We start from the raw sequence: 20,455 nt of genomic DNA on the forward strand, positions 1-20,455 counted from the left end.
CTTTGTGTTGTCAAAGCATTTCCCTTCATACATACATTACAAAATAAACTTAAGATTTTAAGGATGCACACAGTGCATGTTCTCTTATTCCATCAGTCAAATTCAATTAACATTTTGATTGACAAGCTCATTGTGCGTCCTATTCGTTTCTCCCTGGCTCCTGATTATCATCTAATAGACACTGTGTGTCTTTGCTGGTTGTCAAGGAGCCCTGCCTTTGAACAGAGGCACACCTGTTCCTGCTTGTGTGTGTGTGTGTGTGTGTGTGTGTGTGTGTGTGTGTGTGTGTGTGTGTGTGTGTGTGTGTGTGTGTGTGTGTGTGTGTGTGTTCATATATGTGGGTGGGTGCAGGTGTGTGTATCTTGGCTTTTTGACATAGTACCTTCACAGGTGTGTCGGCTGCTTGCTCGGACTGACTCATGGATGTAAAGGAGTCAGAAGTAAGAGGACGACAAACTGGAGAAAGAGGGGATCCACAAAAGTAAAATAGACCTAACAAAATGCCTCCAAAGAGAAAGAATGATGCAGTTATTAAAGTGGAAGATGGTGAGTTTTTTTTTTAATCCTTCCATCTTTAAAATATTGGAAACATTCATTTTTCTCTTATAATGTCAAGAAAGAAAGTATTTGAATAAATATTTATGTAGAGTTTTATGGTCTTATTTACCTGTTTACAGTTGGGATGGAGGTTGACGCTGTGATCGACAGTGGAAGTGAAGGTGAGTTATTGTGCTTTTCATTACAGAAACTAATAGTGTGCTATATATCTGTTAGTAAAGATAACTGCCTCTTTACTTTCTTCTGTGACTTTTTTGTAAGATTATTTTTAACATATCATCAGACTTCCTCATTTATCGACTGATGAGATTTTTTTTGTGCCCTTGATGAGCTTGAAAATTCCCACAGAGTAACTTTGCTGCTGCACTGTTGATGTCCTACAGGACAAATGTTTTAGCTGCCAAAATGTTTGTTTCTCACAGATGAGGCCAGAAGGAGAGCTAAAAACAGAAGAGCCAGACAACAACGCAAAGCCAAACGGGACAGCGATGATGAGGATGATGAAGATGATGAGGATGAGGCACCAAAGAAAAGAGGACGTAAAAAGAAGGCAAAGCCCAGGGACAGTGATGAAGAGGACGAGGAAGACAACCGCAGCGTGAAGAGCAAAGGTTCAAAGGCCTCCAGGAGGAAAGCTGCTAAGGAGGAGAGCGAGGAGGAGAGTGAAGATGACCGACAGAGAAAGAAGAAACGAGGGAAAAATGTGTCCAAGCAGGAGAAAGAGGAGCAGAATAAGGAGAAGAAGGGAAAAGTTAAAGGAAAAGAAGGGAAGGATAAAGGTGGTGAGAAAGACAAGAAAAAGAAGAGTGGGAAGTTTAGCAGGTGCAGTATTCTCTGAGGTGTCCCTCACTTACCTGCACGCTCCACACACCTGTAGAGGCTCTCTTCACTCAGGCAATAACTCTGACAGACTCTGATGATGAAACATAGCAAGGGCTGAAACATAAACAGTATGTTAGTTAAATGTAATCAAACCATATTTCCATGAATATAGTGCATTTACGGTATATATGGTGGATTTTTTCACGTTGAACAAGTTGAAGTGTTGCAGAATTTTTGCCTGCTGTGAGCGCACGTTCATTTATTATTTAGACCCAGCTTAAAATGCAGAGAACAGAGCTAAACATCCCGAGACACCTCATGTTCCCACTGTTTCACTCTGAGTGTTTGGCTGCTTTTAAAAGTAGCTAACTGCTACAGAATTAACAAGATAACAAGACTCTTATCACTGCTAAATTCAATAACTTGACATAGCAACTCATTTGTGCAAAGATTTTTCCAAGGTGCTAGCTTTTGTTAATTAAAGTAGCACAGACTCGGCACCCAGAGTCTGTCACAGAGATAAAGTGCTATAGCAGCCGGGGAAGTAACACAGCTGAACCATACTGGATACAATACATGTACTAAAGTCAGAGTCAGTATCAGGCTGTGAGGCTTTCCTGGTCCACTTCACTCCCACAGTTTGCCGAATGTGGTGAGGTAGGTTATATAGGGTACGATGACAGACGCACATACGAAATAGGTCACCGTGAACTTGGCTAGCCGCTAGAAAAACTCCATTGCAGTAGAGAGGTTTCAACCTGCAGTTGGCAGTCTCTACACACATTTTCAACACAATTTGAGGAATTTTAATACTTTATGCTCAACTGCTGGGATCAAAACTCACATTGATGAACAGCACTACTAAATTCCTATATAAATATGTTTTCAGCTAAAAAGAAAAAGTGGTTTGGGGTTTAGTGACAATTTAAACAGATTTTAAAGCCATCCAATGTTTAATTTGAACATTTTTCTCCCCATCTTTTTGACTGCAAGCTTCTAAACTCTGAAGTTTAGCCATTTCAAACAACCACAAACACTTTTGCTTTTATATAGTCCTACTTACAGTATATATCAAACAAGCTAGCTCTCGTCTAGCAAAACCCTCAAATATGTAGCCTTGATAGCTTCTTGTGCTTTACATTACATTAAAAGCATTGGAAACATTCAGACAAACATAAAAGAGCACAATTAAAATGATAAATATAATAAAACATAGAAAAGAAAAGGAAAATTAAGTATATATTAAATGTAAATTTAAAATTTGCTGAAGGAAATTTTAAACAGGCTAGACTAAGGTATGGAACATACATATTTGCCTTAATTTGCAAACCTCAATATGCTCCCATGAATATCATAGAAAAAGAATCATAGCAAATAATTCACACTAGTCAGACATGATTTAGCCTGAAGAGCGATTTTTTTATATATTTTTTATTTTCTAAAGTTATATTTTTGGGGCTTATTGCCTTTATTCCATAGGACAGCCGAAGAGAGACAGGAAACGTAGGGAGCAGAGAGCGGGGGAAGACATGCAGGAAACGGTCGCAGCCGAAAATCAAACCGGCAACCTCTGCGTCGAGGGCTGTAGCTTTTGTATGTGGGGCGCTTAGACTGCTAGGCCACCAGCGCCCCAAGAGGGATTTTAATCATTAAGAAACATGAGACCAATTTTTAAGCATGTAGATTCACTGATCTTCCTCTGTTTGTGAAATAGTTCATGTAGCAGTTCACTTATCTAAAAATGGGAAAACAAACAGGTTTCTTAAAATGGTGTTGTTGTTGCTGAAGATAAGGTGTCGCATCTGTATCGTCTCGTGACAGCTCTTTTCCTTTATCAGCTCCTCTTCCTCCGACTCTGACGACCAATCCCTGTCAGAGGGAGAGATTGAAGCCCTGAAGGAACAGGTAGAGGAGAAGAAGAAACTGATCACCACTTTGAGGAACAAACCCTGGCGTATGAAGAAGAGACTTGTAACTCTAAAGTAAAAACAAAAACAGTTGCAAACTTTTCTTTTCTTTGCCTGCTTGCTTTTAATGACTGTCATTGCATCATATTCGTTTGATTTAATCTTGGCATGGAGCTCATTTGTCTTTTTAGTCAGCCAATTCTTAGTGCTTGCTTCAAAGCCTACCATCACTCATGTCATGTACATGTGATGTTAATCTTGCTTTATTAAACATTTTAAATGTGGCTTTAACTGTTTGGTACCTCTCTTCAACATTCCTGTATGTAAAAACAAACAGGTTGACTGTTTGTCAAACTGCTACTCAAAGCTATTGTGCTTTCAGGAAACTGGACTTTATTAAATCTCAACTCTGAATTGACCCAAAACTGACCTTTTTTTCTGATTAAACAAAAGCACTCCACATGAAATCCATAATGTTAAAACCTCAGAAAATGACTACATGTCCAAATACATTCACAAGAAACCCTCCTCCTTGGACACAAATGAAAAGAAGTGTAAGAAAAACACAGCAGCTCTCAGTAGGCTGGTTGTAGTTAAGCCTGTCAGACATCTTCCTCTTAGTGTTACGAGGTTGTAAACACATCCGGCTGTCTTGCCAGGGGCAAGGCTGTTGGTAGTGTTGGTCAGAGTGTTGTGCTCTGTGTGTATGTTTCTCTATGTACAGACTTGTGTAAGCGAGGGAATTGGATAGGTGATCTGCTCTGACTTTTTCATGAGCTTGACACTGTTTAATGCATGTTGTTGTGGCGAATTGACCTATTGCTTGCCAAGTGCTCTTCCTCTCAGTGACCTAAGTGCATGCAATCTACCACAAATCAGTAAACTATCCAAATCCTGTCGTATTTACGACCTGTTGTCCATTTATCATTTATCTATTTGTTAGGTAGCCCATTGGATTTCATTGGTGGCTGTTTGTGTTTCCTCTGCTTGGTCAAACAGGGAGGCTCAGGAGTTTGTTGAAAAGTTTGAAGGAGCTCTCGGTAAAGGAAAAGGAAGGAGGCTGTATGCGTTCAAAGTCATGATGGCCAAGGTGATCTGCTCTTCTGCAAAAAACTCCAAACCTTTTAATGATGATAATATTAATGAAATAACCATCTTAAATCTTTTGTTAATTTCTAGAAAATGATCAAGTTTAAACGGGATTTTGAGAACTTCAAAACAGCCTGTATACCCTGGGAGAGGAAGATAAAGGACGTTGAAAGTAGGTGTCATAGGGGCCATATCTGAACCACTGAGCTTTTCGATAACATGTTAAAAAGTCTTAATCAAGTTCACTATTTTCCCAATCACAGGTCACTTTGGATCCTCTGTGGCATCCTACTTCATCTTTCTGAGGTGGATGTATGGTCTGAATCTGGTCCTGTTTGGGCTCATGTTTGGTCTGGTGGTAATTCCTGAGGTACAGTAATATGCATAAACTTGTCAGCATGCAATACTAGTAATAGAAGATGATGTACACGTTTTCATCATCCTCCTTATCCCCCCTATTTAGGTCCTGATGGGTCTTCCCCTTGGCTCCATTCCCAGAAAAACTGTGCCTCGAGAGGAGCAAGATACGGCCATGGACTTCTCTGTGCTCTTTGACTTTGGTGTAAGAGTTTCAGCTAAGCTAAGTCAATATCATAGGTGGACCATATTGCTAAATATGAGGAAAGGCATGGTGCCCAGAATGTTTTAAACCTCAGTGCTCAAATTTAGGCCACCGCAGCATCAGATCTAAGGATGGGAGGGTCAGTGGTTTGGTTTTCTGTTTCTTTTGTCCAAACAGAAATGTAAACAGACAGTTCAATCAATTGTTGTGATGACTTGTGCATACATTAATGTTTTCAAGGAGAGGAATCTTAATAGCTTTGCTGATCCCCTGATGTAACTCTCACCCTGACACTGCCATCAGCCTCACCTGCACTTTGTGTTTTGAATTACCAAATGTTAGCGTGTTCAAACAGAGAAGTTGAAAATGATAATCAGCATATCCTCCTAATATCAGCCTGTTAGTTTTGTAATTTTGAGCTGAACGTTAGCATTTATCTCAAAGCACAACCTCAAGAAAATTGAGCAATGCAGCCAACATGAAAGTGATGATAAAAATAATGCAGTTCTTCTGATGGATAACTGAGGCCAGTCAAAAGTGTTATGCCTCCATGTTTATGCCCCACTTTACAGCAGAAAGACTCATTCCTACTTGTTTACTCTCAATAGCTAAGCCAGTTTCCTAACCAGCCATGGGGAAAATTTAGAAACATCCCACCCATTTAAACAATTTAGGCCTAAAGTTTTCTTTAATGAAAGGCATTGCAGCTTTGAGTGATGACCACAAGCTGTCTGCTAGGCATCACCCCAGCTAATTTTACTCACCAGTGTCCATGTTATGTCATCACAGCAGGATGTCTTGGTGGTGTCCACTTCTAATGCACAGTCTATGTGTGTAATCTATCTTTGTATGCCTCGTCAACAGGGATACTTTAAGTACTCCTTTCTGTTCTATGGCTACTACAACAGCGATCGGACCATTGGGTTGCTGCAGTTCAGACTTCCTCTGTCATACTTGCTAGTAGGAGTTGGGATCTTTGGATACAGCCTGATGGTTGTCATAAGAACGTAAGGCAATGCACACGCATACAGGAAATACATCATGAATGGAAATATTTGGGGCTCTTGAAGATTTTTTCTGATATTGTTATCCTCTCAGGATGGCTCGAAACTCAAATGAAGGGGGGGATGGGGCAGAGGAGGGAGAGTTCACCTTCAGCTGGAAGATGTTTACCAGCTGGGATTACCTGATAGGAAACCCTGAGACTGCAGACAATAAGTACGCCTCCATAACCACCAGCTTCAAGGTTAGCAGGTGTGTGTTGACCTGTGTGATGAGTTTCTTGGAAGAGCAGTACATCATCATCAAAGAAATGTATTATTATTATTATTATCATGGAGAACATGAAGAACTGCAGTGGACATAAAATTCAGAAGACTTTCTGTACATTAAAAAAATTGCACCACAATTTAAGAATTCATACATTGTTCATGTAACAGATTCATTTCACCCGATTGTAGGAATCTATAGTGGATGAACAGGAGAATCAGAAAGATGAGAACATCCATCTCCGACGGTTCCTCCGAGTTCTGGCAAACTTTCTGATCCTATGCAGCCTTGGAGGCAGCGGATATCTCATTTACTTTGTGGTGAAACGTTCTCAGGAGTTTGCTGATATGAAAAACGAAGAACTCTCGTGGTTTGAAAAGAATGAGGCAAGTTGACATTGAGCATTTTGCATTTCTGTAACATTTGTGCTAGAACTCTTCAGATTATCATTTATAGACATCACAAAACATAGCTGAAAATGAGGGAGCGATGTATTAAATGAGAGGGGAAACAGTGGATGGTAACTCGCTGCTGCTTGATTTTTCAGGTGGAGTTTGTGATGTCTCTACTGGGGCTGGTGTGTCCTCCTCTCTTTGAAACCATCGCAGAGCTCGAGGACTATCACCCTCGTGACGCCCTCAAGTGGCAGCTGGGACGAATCTTTGCACTCTTCCTTGGAAACCTTTACACCTTCCTTTTCGCCCTGTTTGATGAGGTTAATGCCAAGGTATGACAGCAATCCTTGTATTGTTGGTTCCTGTAACTGTTACTTGCTGTAGAAATATGCTGTCACAACTTGCAAATGCTATGAGACACTTTTAAAACCTCCTACCTGGGAAGTAAGGTTTTGTACTTAAAAGAAAATATGCTAATTTGCTTGCCATTGGTAATGGGAAAAGATTGAAAACACTGGTCTGTTAATTGCCAGTATGTTAGTAAAAGTTCATGTTCCATGTATTAGTACGAGTATGAATATATATTTTATTTTTAGTTGGAGAGTGAAAAGGCAATCAAGAACGCCACTGAATGGGCTCTGGGGCAACACATTGCCAATTACAGCTCCCACTACAACACAACAGACGTGCCTCCTCCAAATGTTCATCCAGCCGACGTCATCAGAGGACCCTGCTGGGAGACTGCAGTGGGAATAGTCAGTATCTTTGTACTGAATGCTGATGAAGGAGAATCGGTGTAGTCAAAGGCCTCTATCACTCAGACTCACTTGTTTTTATCCTATATTGTTATTCTGTGTAGGAGTTTGTGAAGCTGATAGTGTCAGACATACAGGTCACCTATTTGACGATCCTGATTGGTGACTTTGTACGAGCCGTCCTCGTCCGCTACCTCAACTACTGCTGGTGCTGGGACCTAGAGGCCGGGTTTGTGAGTACTCACAGTGTTTGTGTGTGTGTTTGTGTGTCGTTGTGTCTATTTGAACTATTAGTGTGTTGATACTTGTTAGTTTCGTTAAATACAGTAAAGAATACACTTAAGTATTTATGTTGATGTTTTAAAGATCTCCGAGTAAGTGTAAGCTGGTTGGCTCTTGGACACCCAATAAAACATTAAACAAATTTATGTCCAGCTCTAAACCATCTTACATAAAATTTAGAGCCAAATTTTGGCCGTTAACTTTCCAGTGGCTGGTTGTGAGTTTGAAACAGTTGTATTAGTTCATGTTAATAACATCAATGTATTAGAGCTGCCACAGTATCAGATCTCCACCTCACGACTATACCAATACCAATATTATCAAGATATTTACAGAAAACTTAAGAAAAAAATTATGCTTGATATCACTTGATAAATGCAACTGATTTACATACACATCAACATCAATTTTCAATGATGATCAAAGTAAGGTTTTATCCATGTCACCAGTCCTGTGACAGAAACTTCTTATTAAACAAAAACTCACCATCTTCTGTGTGTGATTCTGTGATGCACATTGTCCACAATCACCCTGCCTTTTTTTACGAAATCCCCAAAACTCCCAAACTGGCTGGGAAACTTTTTGGGTGCAAGTAGAGTACCTCGCTTTCATCTGTCTGAACCACCGACATGACTTGCACTGCTGTATGTAGCTAGCTGGTTAATGAGTCTTCTTCTGCTGCTTCTTGTTCATATTTCCCCCAGTGCAGCAAAAATAACTTCTACCACCTCCTTATATGAAGCAATTAGTTACACAGAATGACCATATGCTTATTTTTGGCACAATCTCAGAATTTCATTTTTTGGAAAAGGTGTATATTGTGACAGCCCCAATGTATTGCTACCATGTAGTTCAGTAATTATTGAACACCAGTTGAGTACAAGTCAGTTCGTTTTGGATCCAAGTCAACCTGATACCATACGATGACATCTGGCAAGACAGCTGATATCTACTGAACAGGACATGGATATGAGAACTTAATTACACACACAGAGAGAGAGAGAGAGAGAGAGAGAGAGAGAGAGAGAGAGAGAGAGAAAGATAGAGAGAGGTGTATATGCAAAGTGTATCAGTCTATTATCTATTCATTCAATAAGCATGCTAATCATGATGTTCTTATACTCAAGCCTTCATATGGAGAGTTTGACATCAGTGGAAATGTGCTTGGCCTAATCTTCAATCAAGGAATGATATGGTAAAGAAATACTCAGCTGTGTGCTTCATTTTATTTCCGTTTATTGGGCCGATTCTCGATAATTACAAAGTAGTTTATCTGATTGCTGGTATTCAAACAAAATGTGTTTAAGAATTTATATTTTAAACATGGCCGATGATACAATACTTTTGAAATTATGTTACTAACCTTGCTGTTCTCTTTAGGATGGGAGCGTTTTACGCCCCAGGTCTAGTGGGTCTGAACGTTTTACGTCTCCTGTGCTCGATGTACTATCAGAGCTGGGCAGTGATGTGCTGTAACGTTCCTCATGAGCGGGTTTTCAAGGCCTCTCGGTCCAACAACTTCTACATGGGCCTGTTGCTGCTGGTGCTGTTCCTCAGTCTGCTGCCTGTCGTCTACACCATCATGACTTTGTCCCCGTCCTTTGACTGTGGACCATTCAGGTCAGTAAGAGGGGGATACAGTTAGACTAAAATGGTATACAAGATGATGACGAAATATCAATTCATTCTTTAAAATGAGACACAAATGTTCATGACAAGTTCTTCTGCATGTTAAAATCAGACAAATGAAGTCAATCTGGTACTTGTAACGTGTCTTTGATGTCCTCAGAAAAATCTCACACATATAGTTAACATATCATAGAATAATGAAATTGTGTAACCTCATTTTATGTCATCATGTTCAATTGGATGTATTCAATTTTGGCATGTCCCCAACGCTGCTCTGCTGACTTCAACAAGTGGTCACATGACACAAATTAAAACACTTTTTTAAAGTACTTTTTTCACTAGTATCAAAACCTTTTAAGTGATTAATCTAAAAACAAATAAGCACCAAATAGTATTGTTTTTAGGTTTGACCAGACATTCTTTTGTTTTGGATCTATTTAGAAAAGAAAGTGGAATGCCACATATTTTATAATAATGTAATTATTATACCAATCATTTAAAAAAAAGAAAAGAAATATAATATTGACAAGGGGACTCAATATCTTTCTGAAAATTTAAATGTTTTAATCACTCAGCAATCAAAATACATTTACTCTTATGTGAAATTTTCAATGACAGGCTGGACATATTTATTCATACTTTGTTTGCTTGTAGTTTAATTGAGAAAAGTGCTGATTGAGATTGACCACTTAAAACAAAACCTCTTAAAACAATGGACATGTAGTTCAATGGAAATTTTCTGTTTTCCTTTTGGAAATTACAAAGTCTCAAAGGCCCCTTATGAGGGATATTGACAACTTTTAATTTAGTTTTCCCCATATGAGGTATTGCTCTATATATGACGTTTTCAGTCTGCCAGTTAATTATTCTCAGTCCCTGGTCTTTTTGTACAGCTGTAGGATCATTAGATTTTATGCAGACATGCATGGGCAACGTTTCACATATACTGTTTGTACCTGTTTCACAACTTTCTATCATCCTGTTAGTACCGGCTTATGACCCTGTTAGCATGCTGTCATTAGCTTTAGTTTAACTGTGTAAGAAGTACAGCCCCAAAGGGCCTCCAAATTGGCTAGGTTTTGTTTTGTACGCTTTAACAGATCTAGAAATATCCAGTGAGGTGACTTCTCTGTGATGGAAACAGTTTTACTTTTTAATTTTTTTTTACGTTGCCCTGTTTGTTAAAAGTTCTAAAGGGGTACATTCAATGAAGCAGTATTTCTTTTGAAGTATCATGATGTATGTTTCTCTTTTCGTAACCCTCTTATACAGAACTGTAGAGAAAATCATTGACAGTTTAATTTAATTTGCTTTATTTCCAAGGTACTGCTAATGAACACAAACATATTCGAGCAGGGTTAGTTTAACAAGATATTACCTTGAGCTCATTTTATCTGTTGTCCCTAGGGTTTCTTGAGCACATTCACACTTCTATTACTTCTACTTCTACTATTTCTACTCCTTACGCTACTACTCATGCTAAAACTCTCCCCGTTTGATAACATGACATTTTTTTCCAGGAGTAATCTGTATTTTATACGTATATTTTTCATAACAGTGGTCAAGAGAAAATGTATGACGTGGTCATGGAAACTATAGATAAGGATCTGCCATCTTTCATAAGTAATATTTTTACTTATGCCACCAACCCTGGACTCATCATGCCTGCTGTCCTTCTCATGGTGTGAGTATTGTTCAAATGTAATTTAAGGTATTCTGCTGTATCTGCTTAAAATGCTATCCTATGCTAAAATAAGGATGAGGTACTTGGATGGAAGGAAAAGGGGCCTCAAAACAATACAATTTTGTATTTGACTATACAAAATATCCATGCAGTTATGTGGCTGTTTAGATAATGCCATATCTTTTGCATATTTTTAATTGTACATTTAACACTCTGACTTCTCTACACTAAAAAGATGTTGGGCATCTAAATCTAGGATACTTTTTTGTGTGATTATATCAAATTTCTAAATAATCTTGTGGTATTAAAATGATGATAACGAAAGTTTGCCTATTGTAGTTCAAATTGGTATCAGTGACTGGTATGCAATTTCCCACTGTGTCTTTTATGCACTACCACTAGAGGGAACTAAAGTCAGACATTTTCAAATGTCACCGTTATTTTGTTTGTGTTTGAAAGCAGTTAAACGTATTTTTAGTGCTGGTTTAAATGTTAAAAATAAAGTTATGCAATCCAAGAACACAACCTTGTAGTCACCTTCCTTACATACAGGCCTCCCAGCACTGTTGAATGATTTTCTTCTAATAGATGTATGATATTGTTTAACAGGTTGGCCATATACTACCTGAATGCAGTGTCAAAAGGATATCAACAAGCAAACTTGGACCTTAAAAGGAAGATGCAAATGGTCAATATAAGTTCTCTCATGTACCAATTTCCCCACATTTCACTATTTTAAAGTATCCTTTGTACAAGGTTCAATCAGATAAATGACTCTCTGTTTCACCGTGCATACTTTAGGCTCGGGATGAGGAGAAGAACCGCAGAAACAACAAAGACAGCACTAATCAAGTGATGAAAGACTTGGAGGACCTGCTTCCAGACAAATCTTTAATACCCCCTCCTGCTGAGGAAGAGCCGCCTCCTCCTGGTGAGTGCACACACACAGTCTTGTTTACTGACATTTTTACTGGTTTACTTTGTGTCCTATGAGCCAATTTGCACCTGACTTTCATCACCACTCTGTCATCTCAGATGTCGTAATTGAGAAAGGCAGCAAGTCTCCCAAGATGAAGCCAGGTGCCGCAGGAAAAGGGGTTAAACTACAAAAAGATGTGTCATTGGCTGCCCCAAACCCCAGATCTCCAGTGACCCGTGCCCCAGGGCCACGAAGACCCCCTCCTGGAAATGCCAGGGGGCCTCAACCTGGACCTGGGAGAGGAAGAGGTCGAGGTGGGCCTCGCAGGGAATAAAAGAAGAATGTATGGACTCAAATCCTGATAACAACCAGCGTCTGTTGACCACTGAACTCATGGTCAAAGTGTTTATGGAGGGTGCCACTAAAATAATCATACTTTTAGAGTAAGTGACAGATTAACTTTGACCTTATAGAAGAATTATGCTTCTACATTACTTTTTACCTTTATCATTAACATTAAAACAAGTATTTTACACATGCCAATTAACAAGGTATATTTAAGAACTGAAAAAGTCACATGAAACCCAAATGAGCACATTATGGGGGAGGAAGTGAGTGGTGGAAAGTAAAAGGAAACAAACACTACTGTTTATCTGTGTTTCTAGCACAACTAAAGAAAAGGTAAACAAACAAACAAAACAGCACTTTCATGTAATACAGATGATGATCCTGTTTGCTGCAATTCAGTCATTTAAAAGTTTTACTGTAATTAATATGGTCAACATTTGATAGATTTCATGAAGAAATCATTGTATATAGTATGTATAATGTATTTTTATTTTTGTATGACACCTACCTATTAAAATGATTAATTTCTGGCAAAGTGCTATTGAAGTGGTTACCTTTAAACAAGAACAAGCTCGCTCATATACTAACATATACTAACATACACACTATAGACACGGCAATAGAGAACATGCTGTCCACTAAATAATTAAATAGAGACATAACATTAGAGGAACATATACAGATGAGAGTCAGCATCGTCAGAGTAATGTAAAGAAATGAGATCCAACATTTAGAAGGAGATGAAAAAGGAGGTATCTCAGTAATTTAAGATCATTTAGTAATGCAGAATTGACAATGCCTTCAAAATATCAAATGCAATTTGATTCTGCAGGTTTTTTAGGGGTGGCTGAGCCATGAAAAGGCCAGTCCTGTGGTATGACAGTGTTACGAGTTCTTCTTTGAGATTTTGATGGTGACTGCTTTGACCTCTGTGTACTCCTGAAGAGCATATTCCCCCCTGAAATGAAACAAAAATGCTGGTTAGGTAAAGAAGAAGACATAATGCCTTAACAGAAGCAACATTTAACATGTTGATACAAGATGTATCAGGCCCAAAAATAATAGCAATTTATTTATGCTTTCACCCAAAGCTATAACATGCAAAATGGTATGATTATAGAAAATTAGATTCATGTTATAAGTACTTGTTATGCTCTTTTCAAAGAACCTCTCCCTTTATTTCATGCCCATCTTTGAATACTAAACTGTGTCACTGGTCACCAGCCATGATAAACCTGAAATAGTCTAAGAGGGTGTTACTTACAGTTCTCTCCCATTCCCAGACATCTTGAAGCCACCAAAGGGACACTGAGAACTCATAGCGTTGTAGCAGTTCACCCTAAAAAAAAAAAGGTTAAGTCCTTAGATACAATCACAGGTTGAATTTCAGTTTTTTCACACAAGACAGTACCATGGAACAAAAATAACATTTTATTTATTTTAGATTTGATGTTTAAGCTACCACCACCAAACTTCACAGGATGTTTTTTTGAGGATTTGATCCCTACCAGACCAAGCCAGCCTGCAGGGCAGAGGAGACTGTGAGGGCTTTGTCAATGTCGTTAGTAAACACTCCTGCTGCCAGGCCGTAGTGTGTGTCGTTGGCTCTCTGGATGACTTCATGAATGCTTCGGAAACACATGATCTGCTGCACTGGACCAAAAATCTGAGAGAGAGGGAAGAGTGAGGGCAAGGATGAAAAGGTTACAAGAGGAGGAATTTCACAACTGAGTGTTAGATTTAGGACTCAGATGATCATGTGGAACATCAAGTGTGCTTCTGTCTGTGCAGGTGTTTTAGAACAGGGTACCTCTTCTTTGGCGATGCACATTTCATCTGAGACATTTGAGAAGACGGTGGGTTGTATAAAAAGTCCCTGCTGACCCCACTGAGACCCCCCACACTCCAGCGTTGCCCCCTCCTTCTTCCCGCTCTCTATCAGCGCCATTATCCTATCAAACTGTTTCTGGTCAATCTGCAGAGAGAAAGCAGCTGAAGTTACTCTTTTGCATGTATTTTAAGTCATGCGTTTCAACCACTGAGAAATAAGAAGAGTTAGTCGGCGTCCTCTACCTGTGGTCCTTGGTCAACACCTGGCAGCAATGGGTTTCCCAACATTTTCGATTTGGCTTTCTCCACGCTGAGGCGGACAAACTCCTCGTAGATGGGCTCCTCTACAAACACCCTGGACCCAGCCAGACAGCACTGCCCCTGGTTAAAGAACAGGCCACTGTGGGCCTGCTCTACAGCATACTCTACTGCAAGACAGATAAAAACACACCCGTGAAAAGCTGCAGCCATACCGTTAGCGATCAAGAAAGGTAATACTAATGTAGTCCCCATATGAGATACATTGCAGCCAGAGCAATTTGCTGATATGTGTTTTATTTACACTGATGGTGGAGTAGAGGGAAATTAACTTTGGATGATACTCTGGGATTACTAAATCAACTCAATCAGTGTAGCATATTTTAATATATTTTACACAGCTTACACTATATGCAGGGTTCCTCACTGTATTCATAAAGTAATTATAAAGTTATCCAATAAAGACTCACAGTCACAGTCAGCAAAGACTATGTTTGGGTTTTTTCCTCCAAGTTCGAGTGTAACTCTTTTCAGGTTGCTTTCACCTGCAGCCTTCTGGATGAGTTTCCCAACCTGGTAACCGAAGACAGCGATGTGCGATATTGAACAGAAGGAACATGATCAATCTGTTTAATTTGCTTTACATTTCAACAATTACTAACAGCAGTAGATCCAGTGAAGGCTACTTTGTCAATGTCCATGTGGTGAGAAATGGCACAGCCTGCTGTATGACCATAACCTGGCACCACGTTCACCACACCCGGAGGAAAACCTGCCTGAGCACCAAAAGACAGAGGGGGAAATAAAATGCACATCTTTACTGAGACACAATCTTGGACTAGTCCCCATGTTTACAGCTACAAATGCCATAGTTTATAGTATTCAATTAACTCTTTGTACATTAATGTTCTGGGGTAGAGGGGGGTTTAATTATCCAGGTACCTCTTTGATGAGCGCAGCCATGTGCAGGGCTGATAATGGGGTCTGCTCAGCAGGTTTGATGACTACAGTGTTCCCACAGCAAAGAGCCGGAGCAATCTTCCACGCAAACATCATCAATGGGAAGTTCCACTGTTGCAAAATAAATCCATAAACATGTTTTTCAAATACATGAGAGACAGCAGCAGGTTGGTGGAGAGCAGAAACACAAAATATTTTGGTATGTTTCAAGTTGCAGGATTGAGATTAACACTGACGTGCATCAAGTGTCTCTTGTGTTTCTGAAGCAAAGTTTTAACACTTACAGGAATTATCTGGCCGCAGACTCCAATGGGCTCATGCCGAGTGTAAGTAAAATACTCTCCATCTATGAAAGAGTTACAGGAGACTTATGACAGCTGAGAAAACACAGTGTGACATATAGCGAAAATATTATAACATTAATTTTTGCAGTAGCTACAGAATTTAAAAGAGGGAGACCCACCTACAGGGATGGTTTTGCCATGAATCTTGTCTGCCCAGCCTCCATAATATCTCAGTGTTTTAATTGTGGCCAACAGATCAACAAAATATGCCATGAGAAACACTTTACCAGAGTCCAGACTTTCTAGTGTCTAAAACAAAAAAAAGAAAAGTATTACTTTACTACATTATGGCAATAAAATACTAGATTTACCTCCCAGACTTTACTGTGAGGAGCAAAACCTAAAAGCCAAGATTTGTTGCATGTGTTTTTCTCACTGCCAGTAGTAGCCGGTCTCTCTCCACTAAGTCAGCGAGTCTGTTGAGTAGCTGACCTCGGTCTGAGGCATCCATGGATCGCCATGGGGACCCTGTCTGGAAGGCAGCTCTGGCGCTCCTCACAGCCTTATCTACATCTTCCTGCAAGAGGTTTGAGATGAGAAGTGGTAACAGAATTTTACACAAGCCAGTTAAGTTTTACTTGCTTAGATCCCTACATCACAGATCACCAATTAGCTTTCTGAAGCTACTGAGAGGTAAAAAGTAAAAGTTATAGTTATCCTTTTACAGACAAAACATGAAAAACAGTCTATGCGCCTATGCATCCGTATAAAATATATTTATTTTCTTGTAACTGTACTCACTTTGTCAGACTCTTCTACTTCACACAGCAGGTTCCCTGTGGCGGGATCATACACAGGAATCTTTCTTCCGCTGCACGCCTCCTGCCACTCGTTATCAATGAACAACTATGACACCAGAGCAAATTTAGAAAAGAATAAGAATAACAAACACAGTTGTTCAAGTACATATTCCTTGGAAATCTCCCCCACAGATTGTCTGAGAGCAGATCAAACTGTAATAAACACATGCTGCAGTATGTCAGTTGTCTTCAGACTGACAAAGTTAATAACAGGCTCCCTTTATTTATACAGGAAATATTTTTCATGCTGCTATCTTTTATGACATGCATCTGTATGTTGTAAAGCTCAAAGAGTATTTCAGGTAACAGAATCCTTACTGATGAATGACCCATAAATATATCAACACAATCATCTTGTCTTCTTCACTACATACAGGCCAATACACCATATTTTCCCTTTTCTTTTTTGACCCTGTAAACACTTGAAGGCTGACTCAGCACAGTGTCAGACCAATAATAAAAGGACAAACCAAAAATATGCCAATAGAGGTTTAATTACACATCTTTGATCAACTTTGTAAATCCTGTTAAATGTTACACACCAACTGCATTTCATTCTTAACTCAAAGCTGAACGAAATTGTACGAGTATTGCAGAGTACCTTAGTAAAGTGAATGGGAGGATCTGGGATTGGCATGGGCAGGACATGCTGCGGTTTGAGGCTCTGGTCTGGATCCTGATGGTTGCATCCGTTTCCAGAGCTCATGTTGGCATGCTTTCCTGCTAAAAAAACCCAAAAACAAATGTTAGTAATTGGCTTGTTTTTGTGCATACATGTGTGTTAACAAGTACACTGTACAACGCGTGTGTGAACACTTGATTGTGAAAGTTAATATCTGGACCACTGAGTGAGAAAAGTGTTTCATCATAGCCCTGTCCCAGAGAGAAACAGCGCCAAATGAGGTACTGGCATCATCAGCAGGGTAACACCACAGGGTCAAGGGTCATGACTGGCACCATAAAGTCGGGCCTGCTCTGAGCTGTGGACTGAATTGACCCTGTTTGAACAGAGAGGAACGTAGGACAAACAGCACCATGCAGGCAAAGCTACAAAGGGTGTGTTTTATCATATTTGCCAGAAAACTGAATAAATGGATACAAAGAAGATATGGTCTTGATTGTTGGGAAAAGAAAACGGTTATGTGAAAAATAATAAAGCAATTCATCTTTCATGCAGAGACAAACATGTAGCTACTTATTTATGTCTTTTGTTCACTGTAGACTGGATAACCCTAAAGAGAGAATCAATGTTGGATGATGACAATCATTATACTTAATTTACTTAAAGAATAGGAAGGGTAGTTTTCAGCTTATTATTTGTGGGTTTTTTTTAAAGCAACTCCAAAGTTGACTTTTTCAACACAAAATAGTTGATACGACAATTAAACAAAAAATAGAGATTTCAAATGTTTAACTTTTAGTGTTCCAGTTTTCCCTTCCAACATTAAATTAACAGAAACAGTATGTAAAAATTAAGTAATGAAAATCATATAAATTGAAAAGGGGAAGCAGGTTTCTTAGAATAAAACCTTAAACACAAATAATTTAATGTGGCTCACATACTACATTGAATACCGAAAAATTAAAATAGAAATAAAAGTATTGTCAATCTTCTAAAAGTGATGTTTCAGATTTATACTCAGGCTCAAAAAGGTCCATAATTAGGTTTAAGGATTAGGTTAGTCAAACGTGATAAAGAACGTAATTACTTTAAAAGCTGGACTCAATGAGTTGATATAATTCTCATATCCTCCTGCAGTTTCCTGTTTTCTTCAACAATAACACGTAAAATAATTGTATGTCTTTTTCCAGGATGTATATTGAAAGCTTTTGTTACCGGTTACAGCTGCAGGTGGGGTTCCTCCGGTCTGGTGTGATCCCACTCCGGTCACTGGCATGTTTCCGCTGTCCTCTCGACTCTTCGTGGATGAAAGACCGCCGAGCAGCTTTATAGACCCGCCGCTCTCAGCTCCACTACAGTGAAGAACTGCAGCATCACGATCAGACACACCGGGAGTCCTTGATGGTCATACGAGGGTCCGCTGCACGCGCTAATCACCGTTCAGACGGAACCAATCTCCCCCCCCCCCTCCCCCTCTGTCATGAGGAGCCTTTGGTTTAACTTTTTAGAATGGTAGTATTCAAAAAAACGTGTTACTTTATTGTCTATGTAAAAGTCATGTTTGTAGTCTACAATTATTCCGAGGACAAAGTCGGAGTTAGAGCTTTTTTCTCAGAATTCTGACTTTAATCCACTAAAAAAAAAAAAAAGGTAAAATATATTTTGTTATTACTATGAGAAAAAAGTCAGAATTCTGACTTTCATCTCAGAATTCTGACTTTTTTCTCACAACAAAAACATTAAAAAAATATACATACAATTTTTTTTTTCAGTGGCCCTAATCCTCTCCTGTATTGTTAGCCTCCCGATCCTTGCTAGTGATTTATTATGTATTCACTGCTTGTTGCCCTGTAATTCCCTGTATGCCATGTAACCTTTTAGCAATAAAATGTATGTTCAAATGTAGTAGCCTTGATGCATGATGCATGTTTCTTTTCATTACTTTTTATATTAAACAAAGTCCCCCTGAAGTCAAATAACAGTACATTTTGTTGTTTAGAACTTTTGTTCCCAGAGAAACAGTAAGCAAACACACAAAGACAAAATGACCCAGGCCTATCCAAAAAATAAACAAACAAAATCCAGTAAATACATATTAAAATGAGACTTTGTAAGCTGCAGTGATTTGGCACTTTTCAGTCTTTTAAGTGATGGCCTGCTCCTTTTTCTCAATTGCAGCACTTACTGTCCACATACTACACATGTAGAGGACAGGCCAAGCTACAAGGCAACAAACATTATTGGGAGGATGTTTGCTTTGATAAATTGGCCTCCTGCTGCTTCACTGTCTCCCAGGAACAATGTGATCACATAACTGTGTCTGGTGCGCCTATTTTAATCTTGGCTGTCTGGAAATACACACACCGCTTAGAGAATTGTCCCCGGGGAAAACACAACCTCTGTCATTAACCCTCATTAAATAATGGAGTGATGCAAACAGTGTTAACTACCCTCCCATGCTAATGTGAATAACTCTGTTTTGTCATACAATTTACTTGAAGCGTGTGGTAAAAGAAATGGGTTTGGGGATAGTTTTGTACTTATTGGCGTGTCAAGGAAATATTTTATGTAAATTATACTTAACTGTGGGCCTCAGTGAAGTTTTAGGATTATGTCTGGGGCACGACCAATACTGTTGGCAGATATGAGCCTGTCACAACATATCTGTTTACACGAAAGTTGTTTTGATATCAATTATTTTCCTACTTTTCCCCAAAAAACATACAATGCAGGATAAAACTCATGGGTAATTCAGAAATCTGTTCTTCACAAAAAATGTCCAGTAGAGCCATCTGTGTCTCCCTAATTTACAGTGGTCTCCACACTGTCTGCAGCACATGTGGCACAGTATTACAGCTTAGCAGACACAATGTCTGACAGTGTACCTTTGCATAGTCATATTAGTGCAAAATGTTTTGCAGTGTATTCTCTTTAAACAGATATCTGCATATAGATAATAATCTGTTGGCAGGTGACACTATTCATGGTGTTCATTCTTGTTTGTGGTCCTAATTAGGATTATGTGCATTTCGTCAACTGAACTATTAAATGTTGTATCCCTTGTTAGTTGGTACCAGAATTAACAGTCAGTTAAATAAATCATTGATATTTTTATTAGTGCAGGTCCAAACTGCCACTAGTTGGGGCTGTAGATCCAGGTAATGGCCTCTGCCATAACGATGAGATGCTCCACTGCTCGGATGTAAACAGCTCACTGTGTTGCGATCTGGCATTAGTTTGATGGAGGATAGAGAGAAAGTTGAATGCAGGCTTTGTCTGATTAAATTTACATCCAACCACTCGAACTTGAAATAATCCAGAACCAGCACAAGCATGTGGGCGTACACATGCAGGGACAACTGAAGGCTAGTAGTGCTCATACTATCATTAGCCACACTTGGCAAACCAACACTGTTTACCAG

At 39.2% G+C, this 20,455-nt stretch overlaps 2 protein-coding genes across 3 annotated transcripts; one reads left to right on the forward strand and one right to left on the reverse strand.

The window, feature by feature from the left end:
• Positions 1-682: 682 nt before the first annotated feature.
• On the forward strand, positions 683-12,655 carry tmc2b (transmembrane channel-like 2b). The gene is given in 17 exon segments (XM_034691068.1): positions 683-756; positions 907-1,380; positions 3,219-3,362; positions 4,287-4,377; positions 4,840-4,938; positions 5,803-5,945; positions 6,037-6,184; positions 6,399-6,593; positions 6,755-6,934; positions 7,199-7,357; positions 7,462-7,590; positions 8,767-8,834; positions 9,020-9,259; positions 10,827-10,952; positions 11,562-11,640; positions 11,754-11,883; positions 11,988-12,655. Coding segments are annotated over 17 exon segments (2,697 nt in total). The 3' UTR covers positions 12,206-12,655.
• Positions 10,569-18,489, reverse strand: LOC117818283 (retinal dehydrogenase 1-like). Of its 2 annotated transcripts, none has more exons than XM_034691069.1 (14): positions 18,249-18,489; positions 17,013-17,134; positions 16,353-16,457; positions 15,988-16,128; positions 15,731-15,860; positions 15,552-15,613; positions 15,250-15,378; positions 14,970-15,083; positions 14,778-14,880; positions 14,293-14,477; positions 14,030-14,194; positions 13,728-13,885; positions 13,484-13,558; positions 10,569-13,177 (listed from the first exon to the last, which is right to left on the reverse strand). In XM_034691069.1, the coding sequence occupies exons 1-14, from the start codon at positions 18,307-18,309 to the stop codon at positions 13,105-13,107; spliced, it is 1,623 nt and encodes a 540-aa protein (XP_034546960.1). In that variant the 5' UTR covers positions 18,310-18,489; the 3' UTR covers positions 10,569-13,104. The 2 variants fall into 2 exon arrangements, with proteins under 2 accessions (XP_034546960.1, XP_034546963.1); XM_034691072.1 differs by lacking the exon at positions 18,249-18,489 and adding an exon at positions 18,121-18,169 and having other exon boundaries at positions 11,764-13,177; positions 17,013-17,131.
• Positions 18,490-20,455: the final 1,966 nt, after the last annotated feature.

This window comes from Notolabrus celidotus, chromosome 9 (assembly GCF_009762535.1).
Source record: "Notolabrus celidotus isolate fNotCel1 chromosome 9, fNotCel1.pri, whole genome shotgun sequence".
NCBI lineage: Eukaryota > Metazoa > Chordata > Actinopteri > Labriformes > Labridae > Notolabrus > Notolabrus celidotus.

Bases quoted from the DNA above. Each gene is read 5' to 3' on its own strand.
- LOC117818283 (XM_034691069.1), bottom strand. From the start codon at position 18,309: ATGCCAGTGACCGGAGTGGGATCACACCAGACCGGAGGAACCCCACCT. The intron at 15,379-15,551 runs GTAAGTGTTAAA...ATTTTGCAACAG, and splicing joins TCTGCGGCCAGATAATTCCT to TGGAACTTCCCATTGATGAT. The intron at 15,084-15,249 runs GTACCTGGATAA...TTTGGTGCTCAG, and splicing joins TGGCTGCGCTCATCAAAGAG to GCAGGTTTTCCTCCGGGTGT.